At 42.9% G+C, this 24,933-nt stretch overlaps 1 protein-coding gene across 3 annotated transcripts in view; it reads right to left on the minus strand.

The window, feature by feature from the left end:
- wdr70 (WD repeat domain 70) overlaps positions 1 to 24,933 on the minus strand; it is a 165,347-nt gene that overhangs the window by 126,065 nt on the left and 14,349 nt on the right. For all 3 annotated transcript variants that reach the window (NM_001079324.2, XM_012965934.3, XM_012965940.3), the window contains 4 exon segments: positions 3,211 to 3,287; positions 5,320 to 5,473; positions 9,122 to 9,255; positions 13,856 to 13,915. In NM_001079324.2, the coding sequence (NP_001072792.1) occupies positions 3,211 to 3,287; positions 5,320 to 5,473; positions 9,122 to 9,255; positions 13,856 to 13,915 (425 nt within the window).

Below are 24,933 nucleotides of genomic sequence, written 5' to 3' on the forward strand. Positions count from 1 at the left end.
CAGATAATAATGTTAGGGGGGACATTCCAACATGAACCATTCTGTACTCTCAGGCCCCTAAGCACTTTCCACAGCTCCACCCTTCCTTCTAGGCAGCAGGCTGTGTGTGTGTCTAGGGGTCCAGTGTTATCGGGGTCCTTCTAGCTTTTATTAAAATTATTATTTCTATTTATTTTGAGTGTGTCTGTGTGCAATGTATACCTTGCCTGCCTGCCTTCTCCCAGGAGCACGGTGCACCCAACCAGTGCCACCCAGCGCAAGTAAAAATACATATTAAAAGACTTAGTAAGAAAGAGAAATAATAATTTTAATAAAAGCTAGGTGGGCCCCTGATCAAACTGGACCCCTAGGCTATAGCATAGGCTAGCCTATGCATTAATCCGCCCCAGACTGTATTCATAGGGGCAGTCAAAGTACTCTGATACTGACAGCAATGCTGCAATAGCAGAAGGCTGTAAATGGCCCCTAATATGTTTAGACAGTCCTTGTGAGTAAACTTGTAAGAAAGTTAGAGGAAAATAATTATGGTGTCTTAAAACTGGCAGCCAACGTAGGCATAAAGGAAAATCACCATAAATAATGACATACTGGCAAGTTAGTGACCTTAATGAAAGGACTAAATGGTTTGAAACCAGTATTGAGTGGTGTAGTGTCATGACCCCTGCAGGAAGGCACATCTATTTAAGTGTAAGAACCTGTATCATTTGCCCTTAATGGCTGGGTAATCACAAACAGAATTTGCTATGTGCAATGGATTTCAGTTCATTTAAGTAGACATTCCTGCTTGCTCTTTTGCAAACAACTAACAACAAACTTACAAGTCTAACACTGCAGTAATGTGGTGCTACTAGTTAACTTAGGCCATGTTAGTCGGTAGGCCCAGATAGTTTCTGAAGGACCCAAATCGGCAGCTGAAATCTGCCTGTGTATGCCCACCTTTATTGTAATACTTCATCAGATGTTCAGATCACAGTGTTGGGCAGGGTGCAATTCAGAATGGGGGGGGTGCTGAGCTCAAGTAAATTTTGGCTGCATATAAATATTACCGAAACCAAACAAATACCAGACATCTGAAAGAAACCTATTTTAAATTGAACAAATTCAATGATGCAGCCTGCTTCCACTAAAACTTGCACACATTCCTAAAAAGGAGACTTTTAAAAGGGTTCTGAGAAAACCTCAAGCCCAAATGACTCACATGAAAGTGATACTCACAACACACATGCAGATAAACACATCTAAAATGCAGTAAATACTTCTTGTTGCATAAAACCCAATGAAGTTCCTGAAGATTTATTTCCCAGATAACAGGCATTACCTACCTCAAGTGGCCATTTGTGCACGGAGACACGTCACCCTGTTACAAGATCTGTAGGTTCTGTCACTGAAACTCAATCCTTTTCACTTCACAGACACATCAAACATTACCAGTGAACCGCTCATCATTCCATGTGTGATGTGCTGATCTCCAGTGCCTACAAACCCTCACTAAGGGCTCTGGCACACGGGGAGATTAGTCGCCCGCGAGGCTTTTTCGGCGGTTTGCGCAAAATCGCGCCACCGCGTGTGCCATCCCATCGGCGACTTACATTGTCGCCGGTGGGATGGCAGGTGAAGGCAACTTGGGGAAATAAGTCGCCCGCAAACAGGGAGATTTGTCGCGGGCGACTAATCTCCCCGTGTGCCAGAGCCCAAATGCAGCACACTCTGTATATCATCTACAATGTTCAACAGTAGCTCAGTAGCTCTGTTATGTACAATAAACATTCCTCTAGCTACATACTGCTTTATCTGATATAGATACAGCTGGAAAGAATCTCTTGATCTACTGTTCTTCCCAAAAATGCCTTAGGGCAGTGGCACACAGGGAGATTTTTAGCGCTGTTCCACCATCTTTTCAGTATTTTCTACAGTAAATGATCAGCATTGTCTTTTTTAGTAGCCACGACAAGTAGCTGCTACTAGTAGCTCTGTGTGTCTTCATCCTAAGGGCTGTGACACACGGGGAGATTAGTCATGATGTAGAATGTAAATCGCCGGTGGGATGGCATACGCGGTGGCGCGATTTGCCTTGAGAGGAAACTTCCACGACTTTGGAAAATGCGGTGCCGCGTATGCCATCCCAACGGCGATTTACATTCTAGCCGGTGGGATGGCATTTCGGGAAGATTAGTGTGTCACAGCCATAAGACTTCGTTGTTGCGAGCGACTCATCTCCCCGCAAAGCCTTCCCACCGGCTAGAATTTAGACGGTGGGATGGCATATGCGTCGCTGTGATGTCCTGAAGTTGTCTGGAGAGGATAATTAGGGCAACTTCAGGACATTGCAGCGTCGTGTATGCCATCCCACTGGCGATTTACATTCTAGCCGGTGGGATGGCATTGCAGGAAGATTAGTTGCCCGCAACAACAAAGTTTTGTTGCGGGGCGACTAATGTCCCCGTGTACCACTGCCCTTAGGGTGAAGACACACGGAGCTACTAGAAGCAGCTACATGTCGTGGCTACTAAAAAAGACAATGCTGATGATTTACTGATAATTGTCTCTACGTGTGTTTTAGCAGAGGCAATTCTCAGTACACTCTATGGCAGGGGATTTTCTGTGGTTCAGTAGCCGTCAAAGAGTAGCTGCTACTAGTAGCCCACTGTGCCTTCACCCTTAAAGCAAAGGGTATTAAATTGTTATTTTTTTCCCCTGAACTGGTGCTATTTGTGGGGTGCAGGGATTTTTCTTACCTAGTGCCACACCATCGTCTTGGGCTAGTGCCACACCACCACCTTAGTGCGTTTATTGGCCTCTACACTCCTAACAACTATCTGACTATCCGGAGACACTGCGGTGGCCTGGGTGCAGGCACATGGAGCAGATTTCTGTGCCAAAATACACTGACGCATGGGGCAGATTCCACCTGGCGGGGCACAGCCTACATATATTTACCGATGCTCCCTTGCGGCTTCTTCAGACTGCTAGACTTCCACATGGGCACAATAGCAAAATTTACTAATTTCAGAATACTGAAAAGATGGTGGAATAGCACTAGGTAAGATTGGTGAATTTTTTTTACATCCAGGGGAAAAGATAGTAATTTAATACACGGAGGGGGGGTGTTTAATATATTGTCACCACCACAGGTATTAGACCTCTGCTTTAAGAAACAGTTTGATTAATGATCTTTAATAGGAGGGGAAAACCAGAGCAATTGGGGCTTACCCATCATTTGAACAGGTCATAAATTCTTCCTTTATTTTTGGGTGCCAGCATCCTCCATTAAGCATGGCAGTGTGGCCCTGGATAATAACAACAAAAAAAATACATAAGCTTGATGCATATAATGTAGAAAATATAATACAGGTATGGGATCTATTATCCAGAAAGCCACTAGAAAAGACAGAAGAAAGTAGCACAGTGCTCTGTGGCACTATGCCGGTGTATTTTTTAGCAAATAAGAGCACTGGCTGGGGACTGTGCAGTCTTGCTATACGTTTTCTATCTAAGTCTGTTTTCTTTTACAGTGACCCAAGGAAGCAGGAATTCTTGCAGGAATCCTTTTTCTTACTTACTTTTTCCATCCCTTCCCTAATCGATTTTTGTTTTCCCTCAAGGTTTTAGAGAAAGGACCTCTCCTGCTACCGCAGACAAAACAATATCACAATATTTTAGCCCATCAATGCTTCAGTTTCTGTTCTTAACCCTCAAACAGTCAGAGTTTCAGCACGCTCCCTTACACTACACACAAAGTTGCAAGGTTGTGACTAATCGCGCAGCACTCAGCGCACCCCTATACACGGGCTCTATTCTCTCTCATCACGGCTCCCCTTTTTCACACACCATTTGCTCCTGTGGGTATCTATCATCTTTTAGCATACATCAGTAACTTCCACAGAGTTCAAACATGATGGCTTTCCTGGAAGACTTCAAACTGTATCAAATCTTATTTGCTACAATGAAAATGCACTTCAGTCAAGACACCTCAAAAATATTTCTATGGGGCTTTTTTTTTGTTTGACCAATGATGAATAATAGTTAGTTATGTTTTTAGTTACGAGTGCTTAGTGATGTTACAGTGTTACAAATTTTGTCCTATGATTCATGTGAACTTGTGTATTAACCAAAATAATGTAATAACAGGGGGTCCCCAACCTTTTTTACTTGTGAGCCACAGTCAAATGTAAAAAGTCATCTCCCAATTACCCATTGTCTCTATAACTCAGCCTGCAGCCTTGTGCCTTTATATGGTCACAGAACCCCTCAGTGACTTCTAATATCCTTATCATTTACAGTAGGGGGTACATTATCCCTTATAATAAATGAGTGAAACTCAGAGTTCCCTGTATAACTCAGCCTGCAGCCTTGTGCCTTTATATGGTCACAGAACACCTCAGTGACTTCTAATATCCTTATCATTTACAGTAGGGGGTACATTATCCCTTATAATACATGAGTGATACACAGAGTTCCCTGTATAACTCAGCCTGCAGCCTTGTGCCTTTATATGGTCACAGAACCCCTCAGTGACTTCTAATATCCTTATCATTTACAGTAGGGGGTACATTATCCCTTATAATACATGAGTGATACTCAAAGTTCCCTGTATAACTCAGCCTGCAGCCTTGTGCCTTTATATGGGCACAGAACCCCTCAGTGACTGCTAATATCCTTATCATTTACAGTAGGGGGTACATTATCCCTTATAATACATGAGTGATACTCAGAGTTCCCTGTATAACTCAGCCTGCAGCCTTGTGCCTTTATATGGGCACAGAACCCCTCAGTGACTTCTAATATCCTTATCATTTACAGTAGGTGGTACATTATCACTTTAACAAATTTTGGTTTGGAAGCCAGACTTCTCCTTTAAGACCCCAGTGTTGCATGCTAATGGCACCTGGGGCATTTTGTTATAATGACACTGGCTGATTTACAAGTATTATACCCAGATGTACTCATGTAACTTCTACAGACATTACTGGTAATATTTGTAGCCATTTTCCTAGTAATATTAAAGAGGACCTACCTCAGGCACAGAGGCGGGGCAAGCAATATATCATTGACAGCTCAGTTTTTTAAATACATTTATAACAGGTTTGGATGATTTTATTAAAAAAATAATTTGGGTTTCATGTTTAATTTTTAAATGACTTTTATTATACAGCTTTTTATGTGTTAGGTGACAGGTCCCCTTTAAGTGAGAGAGTGAAAGAGACCAATCTTTATTATATTATTATCACCCTTATATGATTATATAGACAAGGCATTACAGCTAATCCTGTACAATAGTACCTCATATCTGGGCAGAGTGAATGCTTACTCTTTACTTACCTTAGTATTTGCCATATCCACTATGTACTGGTCTCCTTTGACACACTCCATGACTGGGAACCCATCTCTGTCAAGCACTTTAGCTTGGGAGTTGCCAGCCACCACAAGAATAACATCCCCAGTGTTGCTGTACTGAAGGGACTTTATTTGATGACTGTTCAAATGGAAAAGGAAAAATGTGTTAACGTATTTAGACATTTAATGTAAATGGTTGATAAGCTACATAATATTTACAAATAAAAAATAATTGCATTACCTGCTTTTCTGTTATCATATCTCGCCTGGACTACTGTAACTCTCTATTAATTGGCCTTCCCCTTCAGAGATTGGCATCTCTCCAGCCCATAATGAATACTGTGCTAGTCTTATACACCCCAACAACCGCTCCTCCTCTGCCAATCCCTGCACTGGCTTCCACTACCATCCAGAATAAAATTCAAACATACATTAAAAGCATTTTATAACTCTATGTACGCACGAAACGCGTCAGGCGTTCTGGGTTTTTAAGAATGTAAATAAAGTTCGAGTTTTATCCATTTTCTGGCTGACCATGGTGCTTTGCGAGCCGTTTTCTTCAGAGATTTCTCAAAGTGAGGGCCAACTTCATATTAATATCATTGGTTTGGGAATAAAATTTGGGACAGGAAAATGACTGGATACTTTTAACCATTTAGTGTAGGATCCTGGGTGTAACGCAAAAAAGCCTAAAGCAAACTATATATTTTAATTACCTCACCTCAAAAACATTGCTTGCATTCAAACCTTCCTCACTCATGAGACTGCCGAAATTCTCATCCACGCCCTTGTCATATCTAGTTTAGACTACTGTAATTCACTGCTCTGTGGGCTTCCCCTGTCTAAACTGACCCCACTCCAATCCATCTTGAACAGTGCTGCCAGACTCATACACCTCTCGTCCCGCTCCACAAGTGCCTTCCCTCTCTGCCAATCCTTGCACTCACCTTTTCATTCAAGCCTATAACCTAAACCCTCAGAAAGGTGATTAGCCACTGACCACCCCTAATCTTTCCCCATACACTTACTAACCACTGGTTTTTACCTCTTACTCTGCACTTACTGTCACTTCACACACCGACATGAACTCTGCTGCCATGCTAGTTACCCTGACCTTATGTCTCAGCCCTCCCTTTTAGAATGTAAGCTCTTGCGAGCAGGGCCCTCCCCCTATTGTCTCCAATCTTTATCCAAATGTAACAGTAAAACCATTTTTGTGAATTGTTTATATGTACATGTTAACCATTTTGTCTTTTGTACACCTTTATTCTGTAAAGCACTGCGTGTATTGACAGCACTATATAAATAATAAAAAAATTAAAAGGGCAGATCCAATGATAAGCCCAGGTTTATGGCCTCTGAGCTTAACACTTGCAAAAAGAGTAAAAAGAGACCTTCTATGTAATTAAGATTTCTTACATTACTATTTGGCTGTCTAACTTAAACCATTAAGTCCCTATTCTCTGGCAACTAAATTATTCTGATAAAAGAAAACAAAACATATATTTTCAACAACCATTTATCTTCCAAATGCAAGCAGGGTGATCACCCAGCATGGATCTAATTAATAGCAGGTTGGGAATATTACACTGGAATTTCAAAAAAAGTATCAAATTACCCCCATTTTGCCACCCCTGATCTTAATAATTCTCTATAAATCAGAACTGAAATACAATACTTTAATAGCAGACTGCTCCGTGAGTGTTGAAACGGGGGGGGGAAAAAAATAGGTATTTCTCAAAAATAGGACTTTCAGAGGAATACATCATTTTGTTTGTTTTGCTTTAAATTCCTTGTGCGTGGCGGGACTCGGGTTCTACGTGCTGAACACCAGGAGTGCAGTCTAATCTACTGGCGCAAGGCTCGGGCTGGACACAGAGGGTTGTGGAATTGGGTTCACTGCTTACAAAAAAATAAAAGCATAAACTATGATTTCAGCTCAGATACAAGCCTCTCAGTCAGCGTCTGTGTAGAACAGGTTGAATGACTTGGGACAGCCAGAACCTTTCAGGAATACACATAAAGCTTTGATACCTTTGCAAAGTGTTATCATTTCCTAATTTGTTCACCTTTGAGTATGATGCAGAGAGTAATACTCTGAGACAGATTGCAATTGGTCTTTGTTTTTTTATTATTTGTAGTTTTTTTAGTTTTTTTTCTCAGTTCAGCAGCTCTTCAGTTTGGAGTTGCAGCAGCTATTTGGTTGTTAAGGTCCAAGTTACCTTAGCAACCTGCGAGTGGTTCGGATTAGAGACTGGTATATGAATAGGAGAGGGACGGAATAGAAAATAAAGTTACAAAAAGTAACAATAACAATAAAACTGAAGCCTCACAGAGCAATAGTTTTTTGGCTAACGGGGTCAGTGACCCCCATTTAAAAACTGCAAAGAGCTGCAAGAAGAAGGCAAATAATTCAAAAACTATAACAACTAAATAATGAAGACCAATTAAGAAGTTGCTTAAAATAGGTCATTCTAAAACCAATACTAAATGTTAGTTTAAAGGTGAACCACCCCTTTAAAGAACAAGGTTGAACTAGCCTTAAAGTGTGCCTGTCCCTACTAATATTACAGGACAATTGTGCTTATCTGATACCTATGCTAGTTTATTTACAAGCAATAAGAAGAGCAACAGAGTAGATTCTGCAACAGACCGTTCCATTTTTTGTCCCCCTTCTGCTTGTCCATCTAAGCAGCGCTCCTTCAGGACCTAAAATTTGGCAACCCCCCCCAGCAATTTTAACTTTCCTTCTCTTTTAAAGGAGACATATTGGATAAATGGGAAAACCCCTAACCCTGTAGGCAATTATGAATAATATACGGTGCTGGTTTCACTTTGTGCTAAAAATTAATCCTATCTGTAACAATGGCCCCTTTATTGAAGCTCCCTATAGATCCTCTCACTTCTCCGTTCAGTATGAAATGAAGAGTGGGTGTGTCCTAACGGCCCCTGCCAGAAGCACAGTAGGAAGGGGAGAGCCAATCACAGCCCTGCAGTCACACAAGCACAGACAGGCTTCAGTTCCCTATCAGGTCAGCCTAGCTGCTGATTGGTTCCTATCCTACAGTGCAGTGTACAGAGGGCCGCCGGCTCCCCAGCTCATCCAGAGAATTCAGCCAGCAGGAAGTGGGCCAGATGGGCGGGGCTAGTGGGGGTTTTGTGGAATTTCTCAATAAATCAGTCAGAAACACTACTTTTTTAAGCACAATCCTTCTATATCTAGAGGAGTATAATTCACTGGTATATTCATCATTTTTATAGGATATGTCTCCTTTAAAACTTGGTGTTTTTGGTATGAAGACAACATCGATTTGACACCAAAATTATTACCAGGAACTGAATGCACAATAATTTCTACTGAAGATTTATGGAAAAAGAACTAAATGCATACCTATAGAGAGTGAGAATTCTAGTAGCCTTTAGGCTGAGAGAGTGCTAGCAGCCTTTTGTCTATGAGAATGTATCAATAATATAATAATAATAATATATAATAATGTATTAATAATAATAATGTAAAAATGCCAAGAGTGAACACTAATGCTCAAGAGTACGAGCAAGTTAATGAGTTTTACATAATAGATTTACAGGTGAAGTGGATGGACTGTTATTTAAGGTAAAGGGTGAGGGAGTACAACAATTTCAGGATGGCAGAGATTTGGAAGTGTGAAATAGGAATTATTGCCTTCCTAATATCACATGTGGTGTCCAGACAAAAGTCAGACTACCACCCACTCCCGACACTCTAACAAGTACCTAATCACATAGACAAGCTGTAAGAAAAACCTACCATTCACATGGCTGCAGGGATCTAAATGCCTGTAAGGATGCATCCATTCCAGCAAAATCCCAAAATCTAACGTCATAATCAAATCCACCAGTCACCAGCCGTGCACCAGATGGATCCAGTCCCAATGCAGAAACCTACAAGACAAAGAGTAGTTCATAGAAGCTCAATATTACATGGACTGAGGGCAAAAAGCTCAAATTTGCCTCTAGCGCACACAAAATTGCTCCAAATAAGACAGCGTGGATAACAAGCTTGCATCTATCTACACTTGCACCCAAGTACCTCATACTGAGAATGAAGCCTTCAGCAGTCTTAAGGCCCCCATACACGGGCCAATAGAAGCTGCCGATATCGGTCCCTTGGACCGAATCGGCAGCTTATCTGCCCATGTAGGGGCAGAAACGAGTGGGCTGGCCGACCGATATCTGGCCTGAAATTGGCCAGCTATCGGTCGGCCAGGTTAGAAAATCCAGTCGGATCGGGGACCGCATCGGCTCGTTGATGCAGTCCCCGAACCAACTGCCCCATTGCCGCCTACATAATCTGATCGTTTGGCCCCAGGGCCAAATGATTGGATTATTTTTTTTTTTTAACTTCAAGCTCCCCGATATCGCCCACCTGTAGGTGGGGATATCGGGGGAAGATCCGCTCGCTTGGCGATCTGGCCAAGCGAGCGGATCTTACCGTGTATGGGGACCTTAAGGCACCTCAATCACAGCGATTAAACCTTTCCTTTAATATAAAATAATAATAATCAGATTGCAGGCTCTAATGAGCTGGGCTCTTACTTATCACCTGTATTTTTATGTGATTTGTATGTTTGATATATTGTAGAAAAGAGCCGGCACAACAGGTCTTAACCCTGCCTTAAGTAGGATTAACCCTGCGTGTTTAATTAAAAAATGTGACGTTTCAGGGACACATCCCTTCATCAGACATAAGACCTGTTGTGCCAGCTCTTTTCTTCAACGTATTGAATACTAGGGGGTGAAGTTCTCTCAGGTCCTGCACAGGTTCCTTACTTGGTGATATTTTCTACTAATTTGTATGTTTGATGAATAGACCCTTCTACATTGGCGGGTTATAAATACGTGTTAATAATAATAATAGCAAAACTAACATTCAATCATTATATTCATTTATTTATACAGTGCCAGACAGATGAACATTAAATACAGACTTTTTATGTTAAATGTTGTCCCTTTAAGAACCCGATATGGCCCTGAAGCCCATGTTTACAGGCGACGGTAGTGCACGGGTGAGTGAGCGCCTTCACTGACTCATAACTGCAATTTGCTTCGGTGAGTAGTGAATTCACTAGGGACACTAGTGAAAGGCTTTCTTCTCAAGCAAAAGCCCGGACTCATGAAAAGGGTGCCCTGTATCTCCATTCCTTTTATGTGTGACTAACAGCCAGCACATTAATCATCGGCCGAATGTTCAGGTTTCCTCTGTTGGTCAGCATGAAGGCCCCCTCACAAAAGGTCACAGATCTCAAGCACAAGATTTAGGAGCTCATTTAAAGACCCCCAGTTTGAGAGTGCAGGACGTTCTTGACCCGTGCCATCACCAAGTGCCTGTGATCAAAAGGCCAATTTAAGCCTCTCCAGTGAAAGTCAGCAGCATAAATTCACTCACACAGGAAGACATACTAATCCTCCAATCATTGCACAATCGCCCCAAACGTCGCATGAAAACAGTGATGATTCAGAAAATTGTCATTTCCATCATTTCCATGACATTTTGTAAATTATATCATCGTGACGCTCCCCTGTTGTTGGGAACTAAAAGCCCCAGCATCTCCAGCTGCTAAAAATCTCAGAAAATAAAACATACACTGGTTTATAGGTATGGGAGCTATATGTAATAAAGCTAGCTAGCTAGATAGATAGATAGATAGATAGATAGATAGATAGATAGATAGAAAACACAAAGATCTTGAACTGAGATGTTTTAATAAAAATATGATTAAATAGATAGCAAACAAAATATTTTCTAGTTGTCCTCTTCTCTATGCCTTGCTTCTCACTGTCCTCTCTGAGCCTTGCCTCGCAAGGCACAAGGTTAAATGTATAAAGTGTCTATTTGGTAAAAGGGCTTGTGTATGTCTGAAAGGGCAGCTGCAGTAAAACCACTTTCATTTAAGGTACTTGCATCGAAATGCTCTTCTTGACCTTCCCTATAACACCACTCAGTCTTGAATTGAGAACTGCTGTGTCTATTGCCTACTTCCTGACTGGGCAGTAGCTCCAGGGCTGCTGCAGTTTAGTTAAGTCAAAAGAATAGGGTGAACACGTCGCTCACACCAAATGACAGAAATTACACCAAAGAACACCAAAAAAGACACTATACAGTCTTAGACTTGCGCATGTAGTGTTTATAGAAGAGTTTGCTCCTTCCACTGTTCTACGACTCCTTTGCTCCACCCACAGCTAACTGGCCTTCATGTGTTCCAGACAAAATCAGTATCACCCAGGTGGCCCATTTTACTCATATAACCCAATGAATTAGCCAGTCACAAGACATGATCATTTAGAAGATTTGTCAAATGAATGTGGACCAATCATACAATGTGTATTTTGGTGCATTGCTGAGCTTACCAAACACCTACTACATACAACTGGGCCAAAGTAGACCAGGTTAGTTGATCTCCTTGACCACTTACTAAATAAGTGCTGGCCTTTATTCAGGAATAAAAATATAAGGGCAATGGCACACATGGAGTTTTGTCACCATGGAAAATTGTGCTCCGCGCTGCGACAAAACACCCATAAAACACTTGAACTATGTAATCACACAAAAATGCAGAAGACAGCACTCTCAAATGATTCTGTGATTCAAGTGTTTTACACTCCTGCATGCAGCATGCAAAATATATGTTTCTGACATTTTGTCGCCAACGGGACATTGTGCACCCCACAGGCAAGAAGATGCATGAAAATACCTTTTTGATTTCTGTGTCTGTGCCATTGCCCATATGTTACCTAATATTCTAAGCTACAGTTTTTGTATATCTGGTCAAACTAGCAGCTCCCATGATTGGCTTGGTAGCACTGGTGACGTGGACTCCGGTGGCCTCTACCTCCAGTTAATTGAGTAGGCTATTTAGGCTGGCATTTTTAATTATATTCTTCTAAAAAGAGCTCTGGCAACATAAAAGAAATTGGAATTAAAAAGGTCCCAATATGAGACAATGTGAAAGAGAGGACTGGAGAGTGTGAATCAGAGGAAAGCGTTTAGTTGAGAGAGTGAGGGCTATCAGAGCACACTAATGGCATTGTACTAAGGATATCCCACCCCACCCACACACTTCAGAACCTCTGCGTAGGGCAGTAAGTGGAAGGTTCAGAAGAGGCAATCCTGTTTATCGAAGGTTTTTTTGTCAACAGCTCAGCCCCATTCACCCCACCCTGTATGACAAATTAAGATGATCCCAGAACTAGATAATATCACTAACACTGTCACACTTCCCTTCCCTAGAAGAATTAGGAAGTCATTAAAGTCTATTTAAAACTGTATAGCAAAGAACTCACTAGGCTATATCTCCTTGCCTTGGTGGGGCCTCACTGGTATTTGATATTGCTTTACAGAAATTATACATCCTTCACATCACTTGGAGCTTACAATTTAAGGTCCCTATCACAACCAGAGTTCCCGGATGAAAACCATTCAGATACAGGGAGAATTTGCAAACTCCTTGCAGATTTTCTCCTGGCTGGAACTGAAACTTGGACTGCATAGTGCTAACCCAGCTCTGTATTTAGGTCCAGTTCCACCCTTAAAGCGCCCCTATGTTGCAGAAGTGACGTCCCGTGTTTGTGTACACACACGTTATTTATTATATAGGCACCCCAGGGAAACCCCTTTAAGGCTGCCGCCGTAGGCACAGGACCTTAGGTGCCTATGTATAAATATAGCCTTGGTGCTAGCACTTTCACCACTATGCTGCCATCCTTTTGCCAACACAAATGTTCATTGGTAAATACCCTTGGGCATATAGCGCTGTGCCAAGTGCCCATGGGTTACCTGCCTAAATTTATTCCTCCATATCTAAGTATATCGCTAGATACATAATGGCAGCAAAACTGCATGCTTTCATTTTCTGGCCTATACGGCCCCAGACAGGGGTGTTTCTGGCTCCCATGTAACTGGAGAAGTCCCAAGCCGGACTTGGATTTATTACTATTGAGTGCTATTCTGATACCTACTGGGAGCTGCTATCTTGCTCCCTTCCCATTGTTCTGCTGATCGGCTGCTGGGAGAGAGGGGGGGATATCACTCCAACTTGCAGTGCAGCAGTAAAGTGTGACTAAAGTTTATCAGAGCACAGGTCACATGCACCTGGGAAACTAAGAATATGTCTAGGCCACATCAAATTTCAAAATTAAAAAAAATGCTTTTTTAAAAAATGGATTTCAATGTAGGATTCTGTTGGAGGAGGGCTATTGCATTTTGAAAAAACATGTTTTCCTGTGACAGAATCCCTTTTACAGGCAGGGAGAGGGCAGCAACATGGATATCCTAAGGTTCATGTGCCCAGTTCATGTGCCAAATAGTTTTATTTCCTCCAACTCATATAGCATATAAAATATAAATAGACCTATTTAAAGTAATTACTGCCATACACTGCACTACACCAACCATTCACAGTCATTTTTCTCTGAACCAGGGAACTGTCAGCTGGAGAAGCCACAGACACATATTTAGTACATCAGTAATGGCGAGTAAACTTACAGTCTTTGTGCCATGCTGCAGAGTAATTTCATGCGAGTCTGGGATGCCCTTAACTGGATTCTGCAAAATAAAGTATAAACACAGTTAGTTTATCAGCTTTCGCAGTTAAGAACCATATTAATATCCTATCCTCATTTATTAGTCTAGTACTTACTTTTCAGTTAGTTTAAACTCTCCCTGTATAAAATAGCCCTTGTGTGCAAGCCATAAACCTTATATTGTGCTGATGATCTTGAAAAATAGTGAAACTGAGGGGGCAGAAGTAGGCAAAACTTTAACCCAGATAAGCATTAATTCCATTTTGGATGGCCCTTTCCTTGCCTGGCAATGCCTCCCCCAATCCCCAAACATAACAATTGCCCTCCACTGGCTCCTATAAGAATCCTCTGTGTGTGTTTTTATGCGAGAATTGCCTGACTTGGTGCTTGTACTTTTAGGCTATTCACATGGGGCCAATGAAGGGCATTTTGGCCCTGTATGTTTGGGCTTCCAAGAAACTCAGCCAGCATGAAGTCGCCCACTCTGCAATTGCCCCAGAAAAGAAATGTGCCTGTATTAATTCATTTCTTTATTTCATGGTATTTTTAAAGCAGAGACACATTTTCACAATGCTTTACAGACTTAATATATCATTCCTACCACTCCCTGCCCCAGTGGAGCTTAAGATCTGAAGTCCTTATTGCATTCACAGTAGGGTCAGTTTTATCAGGAGTTAATAACCCTGCCTATTTGTTTTTGGAGTGTGGATGGAAACTGGACTACCCAGAGGAAACCCACACTATGGGCCCGATTCATTAAAACACGAGTTCGAATCCCGAATGGGAAAAATTGGGATTGGATACGATAATTTCTGAAGATCGCAAATAGGCTTACGAAAAAATCGTATTAGTCATGATAATATCATATTGGCGATCCGAAAGTTGCGAAATTTTTGTATCCAAACGATTGTAAAATGCAGGAAAACCTTTCTTTGATCCTTTTGTGCATGATTTTGGAAGCCTCCCATAGGGCTCAATGGCACTCTGCAGCTCCAACCTGGCCCAAGGAAAGTCTCCCATAGGGCTCAATGGCACTCTGCAGCTCCAACCTGGCCCAAGGAAAGCCTCCCATAGGGCTCAATGGCACTCTGCAGCTCCAACCCGGCCCAAGGAAAGTCTCCCATAGGGCTCAATGGCACTCTGCAGCTCCAACCCGGCCCAAGGAAAGTCTCCCATAGGGCTCAATGGCACTCTGCAGCTCCAACCCGGCCCAAGGAAAGTCTCCCATAGGGCTCAATGGCACTCTGCAGCTCCAACCCAGCCCAAGGAAAGCCTCCCATAGGAATCAATGGCACTCTGCAGCTCCAACCTGGCCCAAGGAAAGTCTCCCATAGGGCTCAATGGCACTCTGCAGCTCCAACCTGGCCCAAGGAAAGCCTCCCATAGGGCTCAATGGCACTCTGCAGCTCCAACCCGGCCCAAGGAAAGTCTCCCATAGGGCTCAATGGCACTCTGCAGCTCCAACCCGGCCCAAGGAAAGTCTCCCATAGGGCTCAATGGCACTCTGCAGCTCTAACCCGGCCCAAGGAAAGCCTCCCATAGGGCTCAATGGCACTCTGCAGCTCCAACCCGGCCCAAGGAAAGTCTCCCATAGGGCTCAATGGCACTCTGCAGCTCCAACCCGGCCCAAGGAAAGTCTCCCATAGGGCTCAATGGCACTCTGCAGCTCCAACCCGGCCCAAGGAAAGTCACCCATAGGGCTAATAAAATAAATCTCCTCCTTAGCATTGTCCCTCCATCCAATTAGGCATTCTCCATCCTTTCAGCCTTCTACCATTGGAACCCAACAGGACCAGCAGAAAACAAACAATAACAGCTAAAATTGTACCATTTACAGACTGCTGAGGTCATTTCTATTTTTATAAAGGCGACCTCTCTTGCTTATTAAAGCAGCTGTAAATATCCTGAACTAATAAAAGGGCTCTCAGGCCTGTTTACAAGCTGATATATGACAGCAGGGCATCCGTTCATTCCTGAACTTAAGGAAACTTCAGAAGAAGGAAGAAGTGGCCACAATCATGGACAAAACCAACAGGAATCTGACTTCCACACTTCAGCCAATAAAAGAAACAGGGATAGGAGGTCGACCGGGCTATGAGTTTTTTTGGCCGGTGTTCTAGAATCTTGTTTTCCCCCTTCATTTCTTGCAGTCCAAGAGTCACAGAGCTGCACTTCAGACAAATCCAGCAAATGGCGCGATTGTAACTCGTTCCCTGTTGGTTAAATTCCTCTTCTACATGTCATGCTGAACATGCAATCCATTTTAATTTTCCCTAGCATTCTATCCAGAGCCAGTGAACCACTCACACTTACTAGGAGTATTAGAGAGGCCTAGTAGTGCAGCTAAATACATCAGCTCTCTCAGAATAGGAGAAGTGATGGTTAGCAATTAACTTAATTTAACTAATCATAGTGAAATCAGCACCCTAAAATAAATTTAGAACAATTGTGGTACGCACGGCACATCTGCGTCAAGAGCATGGTCTCTTTTTGCCCACAATCAGGGTCAGACGGGCCCACCAGGCTACCGGGAAAAGACCCAGTGGGCCCCGACCCTATTGGGCCCTGCCACCTGCTGTGCCCCAGCAGCTCCCACTCCGCTGCTTACTTGCTGTGAAAAGTTATAGATGGTTGTGCGTTCCAGATGTTGATCAGGCAGGTTTGATTTTCCCTTCAGATCAAGGACGACATCGGCTGGTTAATGCGCCCCCCCCAATGGCCTGTATGCCCACCTTACTTGGGCATATCAGGGAAAGAAGCAGATCCTGTAATGTATGGCCAGGTTAAGGTGGGCGACATCTGGCTGATCTGATCGTTTGGCCTTAGGGATCACAACGACAGGGATACAGGTCATCAAGACCACGAGCAATGTAGTACAGGACCTGACTGGAGAATCCAACCTGCCCGATTGACATCAGGGCAATTTTTGACCACATATCGGTTGTGTAGGTCCACTCTAGGGCCCCATACAAGGGCAGATAAGCTGCTGGATCAGTCTGAAGGGACTGAATCAGCAATTTACACCTGCCCACGTATGGCTGCAAATCATTGAGTGAATTCACAGTGACACCTAGTGACCACAGAATGATACATAACCTGTTCAACTACCTAAATTAAATGGAGGAATTATTCCTTGGCCCTAGAGCTGTGTAAACTTTTAACAAAATCAAAACTACAAAAGATTAACCCTTTAAAGGGATTCTGTCTTGATTTTTATGCTGTACTTTGTACTTCTAAATTATACAGTTTACATAGCAAATAAGTCACTACCATTTAAAATTTTATTCTTGAACCAATAAATGTATTTTTTTAGCTGTAATTTTGGTGTGTAGGCGCCATCTCAGTGCATTGTGCCGGAGTCTGAGCTTTCAGCCAGCGCTACACATTAGAACAGCTTTCAGCTAACCTATTGTTTCTCCTTCTCCCATGTAACTGGAGGAGTCCCAAGCCGGACTTGGATTTTTTACTATTGAGTGCTATTCTGATACCTACTGGAAGCTGCTATCTTGCTCCCTTCCCATTGATCTACTAATCGGCTGCTGGGGGGGGGGGGATATCACTCGAACTTGCAGCGCAGCAGTAAAGTGTGACTGAAGTTTATCAGAGCACAAGTCACATGGCTGTGGCACCCTGGGAAATGAAGGGCCTGTAAACACCCATGCCCTGCCCATGTGCCTTGCTCCTTGCTCCTTGCTGCATGGGTTTAAGTTTTTCCTAAATCCACAATGTTGTGCCTAATGCACACTACGGAAAATTTTGCAAAACTTTGAGAGTCAGCAATTCGGCTGGAATTCTGAGAGAAAATGTTGCATTGTGAGTCAAAAACTTCAATAAATAAGCCCTATATTTGTAACTTTTCTCTAATACTTCTGAAAACCATGGTGTTTATTAGAAACTCTCCTCTTATTAAAGGAGAACTAATCGCTAAAAATGAATATTGCTAGTAATGCCATATTTTATGTACTAAATTGACAGCTGCCTCCCTCCTCGTTTTTACTTGTTTTCCTACTCGCTTTCTTTTCCCAGCAGACATGGCGGCCTTGGGCCCTTACTACTCACAATAGGAAGTGACAACAAATATGGCCTCTTCTGGCCCCTGCACCTCACAGCAGGAAGTGAGATCAGCTAAGGACACCTCTGACTAACTGCTGATGCTTTTTGACACCTAATTTACCACAATATCAGTACTAAAATGTCTCCTGTGAGCCCCTACAGGCAGGTAAACAAATTATAATTACTGAGAGACACAATTAGTTGTAGCAACATTTAGCACTTTCTTTAACCCTTCAATTGGCAAGAGCGGAATACATGCTCCTTCTATGGAATGTCCATGTAAACAGCAAGTGAGAAAAAGGAATTCACAATGTGCTGAAGCCCATCCGTTTCAGTGAAATCCCACTTCACTATTCATCTCCCTGACTCCTGCTAATTCCTTCCAATAGAGATAAACAATGGCTTCCAAAATCCCAGCATGTATTGAAGGGGAGTTATATAAACACTTTTGTACTCATGTAAACACTGACTAGACACTTTAACGCACGGGGTAAGGCATATGCGCCCCTGACCACGGAAGCTTATCCGCTGCTGCCTGCAATGCTCTAACAAGCACCGCCACAGGATTTGTTATGGGAGGAGAATGAGCATCAAGACACCTCTGATTTAGATTCTAGCTATAAGCCTCACAGGCATTTTCCTCGGTGCCTGTTGTCTTGGCGATTCCCACTGTTCTTGCCATTTGTCATTCCCCTACCCCAAAGCTGACTGGAAATTTATAAATACAGGAGAATAGCACCGGATCCATTTATATTTTTAGAATGCAAAAAAAAAAAAAAAGCCCTGTTAGCAGTGATACCCCCCACCTGAATGGAGAATTTAAGGAATCAAACACAGGCACAGATTCCTGAAGAACTGAAGATATTATCACTGAGAGGTGAAATTATAACTGCTTACCCCAGGCCAGTGCTACTGTTAGCAGAAAGCTGCTCTAGGTGTAACAGATTTATATAGTGAATAAAGGGATATTATAAGTCACCGTGAAGCTTTTATACAGGTCATGGTACTCCAAGGTGACTTCTAATATCCTCATATTTTACAACAGAGGGTACTTTATTTATTATAATATACAAGTCATGTGACAGAAATTACATCACTAAGCTCCAGTTATAACTGATGACATCACTAAGCACCGTTTATAAGGATATAATATACACTTTGGTCATTTCCCTATGGGACCAAACTGTAAATTATACTTGTGTAAATTCGAACATTATATTATATAAAGTCTATGAAGATTCTCATTCATCCAGGTCATGATATACAGTGTCTAGTAGAACTGGACTTTTCTGAGTGGTTTCTTCAGTTTAAATGACTGGTAGAGAATTCCCTGGCATTTAAACTTTTGAGGGTAGTACAATCACAGGCATCCAAGTTCCATTGAACTTATTCAGTTAGGTGTTGGCTGAAACAAACAAGTGTAAGAAGGTATGATCCAGTCACAATGGTACCATGATTCTCATTGATGCAGAAAAGTCCAGTTGTTATAGACTTAATTCTACTAGATACATTATATAAAGAATAAATTCCAAATTCCAACCAATCACCCCTTGGAACAATTCACAGCATAACAAAGGAGCCACTATGCAAATATTTTTTTTTTTTCGTTGCCGCTCTGTTCAGGGGAACAGCAGGACCCATATAAGTTCATGTTGCTGGGGAAATGCTGTTTGAGAAGGGGAAAGCTCATATTCGGCTGCCTCGTTATCAGGTATCACGGTAGTCTGACGATATTAGCCTCTCTTGCGCTTCCCACTGGACCCGAACACTGGATATGAGAACAGTAACAGACCCAGCTGAAGAATAGCAGTAGTGCCGTACAGATGAGTAGGGAAAATCCAGTAACTAGCAAACTGCTATAAGGCACTTAGCTGTAGAAAAGTCGTAGACGGGCTGAGGTCAAAACCAGAAATCAAAATCCAAACGTCAAGCCAAGAGATAGTCGGAAGAGAAACCAGGGATAAGCTGAATCAGCAACCAGTAAAACAATCAGAAGAGTGCAGGAACGCTTGGTGACAAATTGCAGGCAAAAGATCACTTCGCACTTTTTGCAGACCTCCTTAAATTCGCATGGCGCATGCGCGCAGTGTTAGTCGTGGTGCGCGTGTAAGCGGCGTACGCATAGTCGCGCGCGCCTATGCCGACGCGAGTCCGAGCGCGGCGCTCCTCAGGTCGCGCATCTGACCCGGCGCATGCCCTGCGTCGTGACAGACGCGCCCCGGTGTGCCACGCCGCAGCACGGGAGTGCTGACACCCGTGCAACAGATCCTGACACAAACATGGTCACGGGTGAACACTTAAGCTCACAAATGAACATGAACATTGCAGCCACATCAGTGTGTTTCACTGTTGAATAAATTACGGCTGTGTAGGACCAGCAGATGTCTGAGGAGGAATTAATTCCATTAACCAAACACATCTGCTTCCAATTCTACTACTGATTTGATTGGTTAATTTCTCAGGCTGCATGGAATCTCGAATATTAACGTATTAGTGGGGCTTGAGAACATTTATGTGATTGCCAAGCTCTTCACCATATCCAGTGTCAAAAAACACAAATCATTGGATAACCAGAAATTAAATTATCCAATAACTAGTTACGTTCTCCCATGAACAAAAGCCCAGGAGTCTGTACGTAGACATCTATAAAACACCTGGCTTTCTTTTTTTTATTTCAGAGAACTAAGCTTTATGGTCAGTAGCATGAACGTGAAAGAGTGTTCTGCCCAATGAACAGACAAACTAATATATGTTTATTAAAGGTAAGGCCCTGCTCAATTAAAAGGGATTCTGTCATGATTTTTATAGTACAGTTTTTATTAATACATTCACTCTACCATTTAAAATGTATTCTTGAACCAATAATGTTTTAGTCGAAATATTGGAGTGTAGGCCGTCACTGTGCCTGATTCTGAGCTTTCAGAAGGAGCTAGCACTGCACAATGCAACTGCTTTCATATAACCTATTGTTTCTACTACTCAGTTTAGCAATGAAAACTATTTTTAAATCCATTTTGATCTTTGCAAAGCTTAAACCTTCTCCTTCTACCCTTTACTATACAAGCTAATTCAGGTTTACTGCACATAGGGAAACTTTTCAGCAGTGAATTTTAGCTGGCAGAGAAATGCCTGAAAACTATTTCATACTATGGCATGCTGAAAGATTTGCCACCAACAGGAAATCTCCCAAAAATTGTATTCGCGGGTAGTGCATATTTCTAGCCCTAAAGAGAATGGCAGGCAGTGTGGGCAGTATTTCCCATTTTTCCAGTCATTACAATTCAGTACAGTTTCAGGACAGGGGGTATGAATCCAAAAGTCCAGAAGTCAGCAAAGTGAAAGAAGTGGCACTGAACACAGCACTTCGTTTATTATGAAGAAATGCTAGGCTAGATAACAGTAAGCTTCTTTGAAGAATTTTGTTAACGAACGTGCAAACCTTCCAAAAAATGAATAAATAAATAATTGCTCCAAGAGTGCTTATTTTTATTGTTTTCAAGCTATTTAGCTGTCTTAAGCTGCTAATATAATGCCTTTTGTAAGCACAGTGCCACCTGCTGGCCAGGAAAAGAACATGTCAGAAAAGATCTCTTCTGTTCAGGAAATACACAAGAAAGGTCACCTGAGGTTACTAATATCTTTAGTGAGCAAAGCAACAGAACAGTTTTTCTTAGACCTGTTCTCCCAAGTATATCATGGTCAGAAGAAGGAAAGATGGGGTGTAGAGGCAGGACAAGCAGGAGCAGGACACAACGGGCGTTGAAACAGGACAGGCAGGAGTGGGACAGAACTGGTGTAGAGACAGAAGAGGCTGGAGCAGAACAGAATGGGTGTAGTTAAAGGACAGGCAGGAGCGGTACAGAACAGGTAGAGGCAGGACAGACAGGAGCAGAACAGAATGGGTGTAGTTACAGGACAGGCAGGAGTGGTACAGAACAGGTATAGAGACAGGACAGACAGGAGTAGAACAGAATGGGTATAGAGACAGGACAGGCAGGAGCGGGATGGAGCAAGTGCAGAGCCAGGACAGGCAGGAGCAGAGACAGGACAGGCAGGAGCGGGATGGAGCAAGTGCAGAGACAGGACAGGCAGGACAGGCAGGAGCAGAATGGAGCAAGTGCAGAGACAGGACAGGCAGAAGCAGAGAAAGGACAGGCAGGAGCAGAGACAGGACAGGCAGGAGCGGGATGGAGCAAGTGCAGAGACAGGACAGACAGGACAGGCAGGAGCAGAATGGAGCAAGTGCAGAGACAGGACAGGCAGAAGCAGAGAAAGGACAGGCAGGAGCAGAGACAGGACAGACAGGAGAGGTAGGAGTGGGATGGAGCAAGTGCAGAAACAGGACAGGCAGGAGCAGAGACAGGACAGGCAGGAGCAGAGACAGGACAGGCAGGAGCGGGATGGAGCAAGTGCAGAGACAGGACAGACAGGACAGGCAGGAGCAGAATGGAGCAAGTGCAGAGAAAGGACAGGCAGAAGCAGAGAAAGGACAGGCAGGAGCAGAAACAGGACAGACAGAAGCAGAGAAAGGACAGGCAGGAGCAGAAACAGGACAGACAGGACAGGCAGGAGCGGGATGGAGCAAGTGCAGAGAAAGAACAGGCAGGAGCAGAAACAGGACAGGCAGGAGTGGGATGGAGTAAGTGCAGAGACAGGACAGACAGGACAGGCAGGAGCGGGATGGAGCAAGTGCAGAGAAAGAACAGGCAGGAGCAGAAACAGGACAGGCAGGAGTGGGATGGAGTAAGTGCAGAGACAGGACAGACAGGACAGGCAGGAGCGGGATGGAGCAAGTGCAGAGACAGGACAGGCAGAAGCAGAAACAGGACAAGCAGGAGCGGGATGGAGCAAGTGCAGAGACAGGACAGGCAGGACAGGCAGTCCTGTCTAGTAACTAGGACAGAGCAGCCAATAACCAGGAAATTTCTGGTTCAATTGCCAGCAGAGCCTTACAAGCAGCATTTATTATGGACTAGAGGGGTGAGAGTTTCTGGAGTTCAGGGACCACTGACAGGGAGTTGCAGGAGTCAATATGTGATACTACAAGGTGTGAAAGTGACGCCATTGGTTGAATTTCTAAGTATAAAGGTTTATGATTAAAGCCAAAATGAGCTCCATGCCATCCTGCCCTCTCTCTCTGCACAGGTACCTACCTGCATAACAAAAGGCTAAAACAAACACAACCTTCAGTGATGTCCCACATCTCCCAAAAAACATAAGGACTTCAAAATTTCCTGTACTGCAACTTGGCGGGAGGATGAACCTAAATGTCTTATCATTTCCCTTCACTGCTGAGTATTCTGTGTAAGGGAACACAATGGAATCTAAACAAAGGGCCATTTTTCAACGTGATAGAATCAGTTTAGGAGTGGGTGCTACACAGTGCAAGAACACAGAAGGGAACGCCCTGCTCCATGGCTACGGTATTTTTAAAACAGAGAAAAGGAGGTTTTTTTTCCAATTGTGTTCTAAATGAGGATGGGAAGAGCTTTGGCCTGCTGGAAGGCCATTTCCTGTGGATGGGTTCTGAAGTGCTGCATTTACGGCGGGTCAAGTGGATCGACCAAGAAATTCTTTGGTATCGACATTTCTGTAGATTCTGAAATATTTGGAGAATTGTTTTCCTATGTTGAAGGAAACGTAGCCTTCAAAATAAGCGAGTGCTCTTCTAAGCACTTAACATGAATACTTCTCCCTTAGTTTTTACACTAATATAATGTATATGAAATAGCAGCGCCACCTGCTGTTCATTTTGGGCAGAAACAGTCGGCAGAAAATAAAGTCAGTGAGAAGTAGTGTGATGTTCCTCTATTTAGAAAGATTGTGAGCCAGGAAAAATCCTCTGATGTTTCTCTGGTCAGTTTTGGGCAGAACAACATCACAAGACTTTCCTCTTCTCACTAACTTTTTATTTTCTGCTCACTATGTCCAATTGGCTGAAACAAAGAGAAGGTGGCGCTGTTGTTTCAAATGTATTATATCAGCAGTGGAATAGCTGCTAATATCTTGAAAACTAGAAAAAAACATTATGGCAATTACTAAAGTGCTTAGAAGAGCACCTTGAGCAATTAATCTTGAACAGTACAGAATACATACAGAATAAATACATGTATTTGGTGACTAAACCTAGCCATACCTGGCAGGATCAGCTCAATTGGCAAGATGCACACATGCACATTTGATAAAGACCATTTACCATTAAAAAAATTATATATATATATACAGTGGAGGAAATAATTATTTGACCCCTCACTGATTTTGTAAGTTTGTCCAATGACAAAGAAATGAAAAGTCTCAGAACAGTATCATTTCAATGGTAGGTTTATTTTAACAGTGGCAGATAGCACATCAAAAGGAAAATCGAAAAAATAACTTTAAATAAAAGATAGCAACTGATTTGCATTTCATTGAGTGAAATAAGTTTTTGAACCCTCTAACAAAAAAAGACTTAATACTTAGTGGAAAAACCCTTGTTTGCAAGCACAGAGGCCAAACGTTTCTTGTAATTGATGAGCAAGTTTGCGCACATTTTAGGAGGAATGTTGGTCCCACTCCTCTTTGCAGATCATCTCTAAATCCCTAAGGTTTCGAGGCTGTCTCTGTGCAACTCTGAGCTTGAGCTCCCTCCATAGGTTTTCTATTGGATTAAGGTCCGGAGACTGACTAGGCCACTCCATGACCTTAATGTGCTTCTTCTTGAGCCACTCCTTTGTTGCCTTTGCTGTATGTTTTGGGTCATTGTCGTGCTGGAACACCCATCCACGACCCATTTTCAGTTTCCTGGCAGAGGGAAGGAGGTTGTCGTTCAGGATTTCACGATACATGGCTCCGTCCATTTTCCCGTTAATGCGAATAAGTTGTCCTGTGCCCTTAGCAGAAAAACACCCCCAAAGCAAAATGTTTCCACCCCCATGCTTGACGGTGGGGACGGTGTTTTGGGGGTCATAGGCAGCATTTTTCTTCCTCCAAACACAGCGAGTTGAGTTA

The sequence above is a fragment of the Xenopus tropicalis genome, chromosome 1, assembly GCF_000004195.4.
Source record: "Xenopus tropicalis strain Nigerian chromosome 1, UCB_Xtro_10.0, whole genome shotgun sequence".
Lineage (NCBI taxonomy): Eukaryota > Metazoa > Chordata > Amphibia > Anura > Pipidae > Xenopus > Xenopus tropicalis.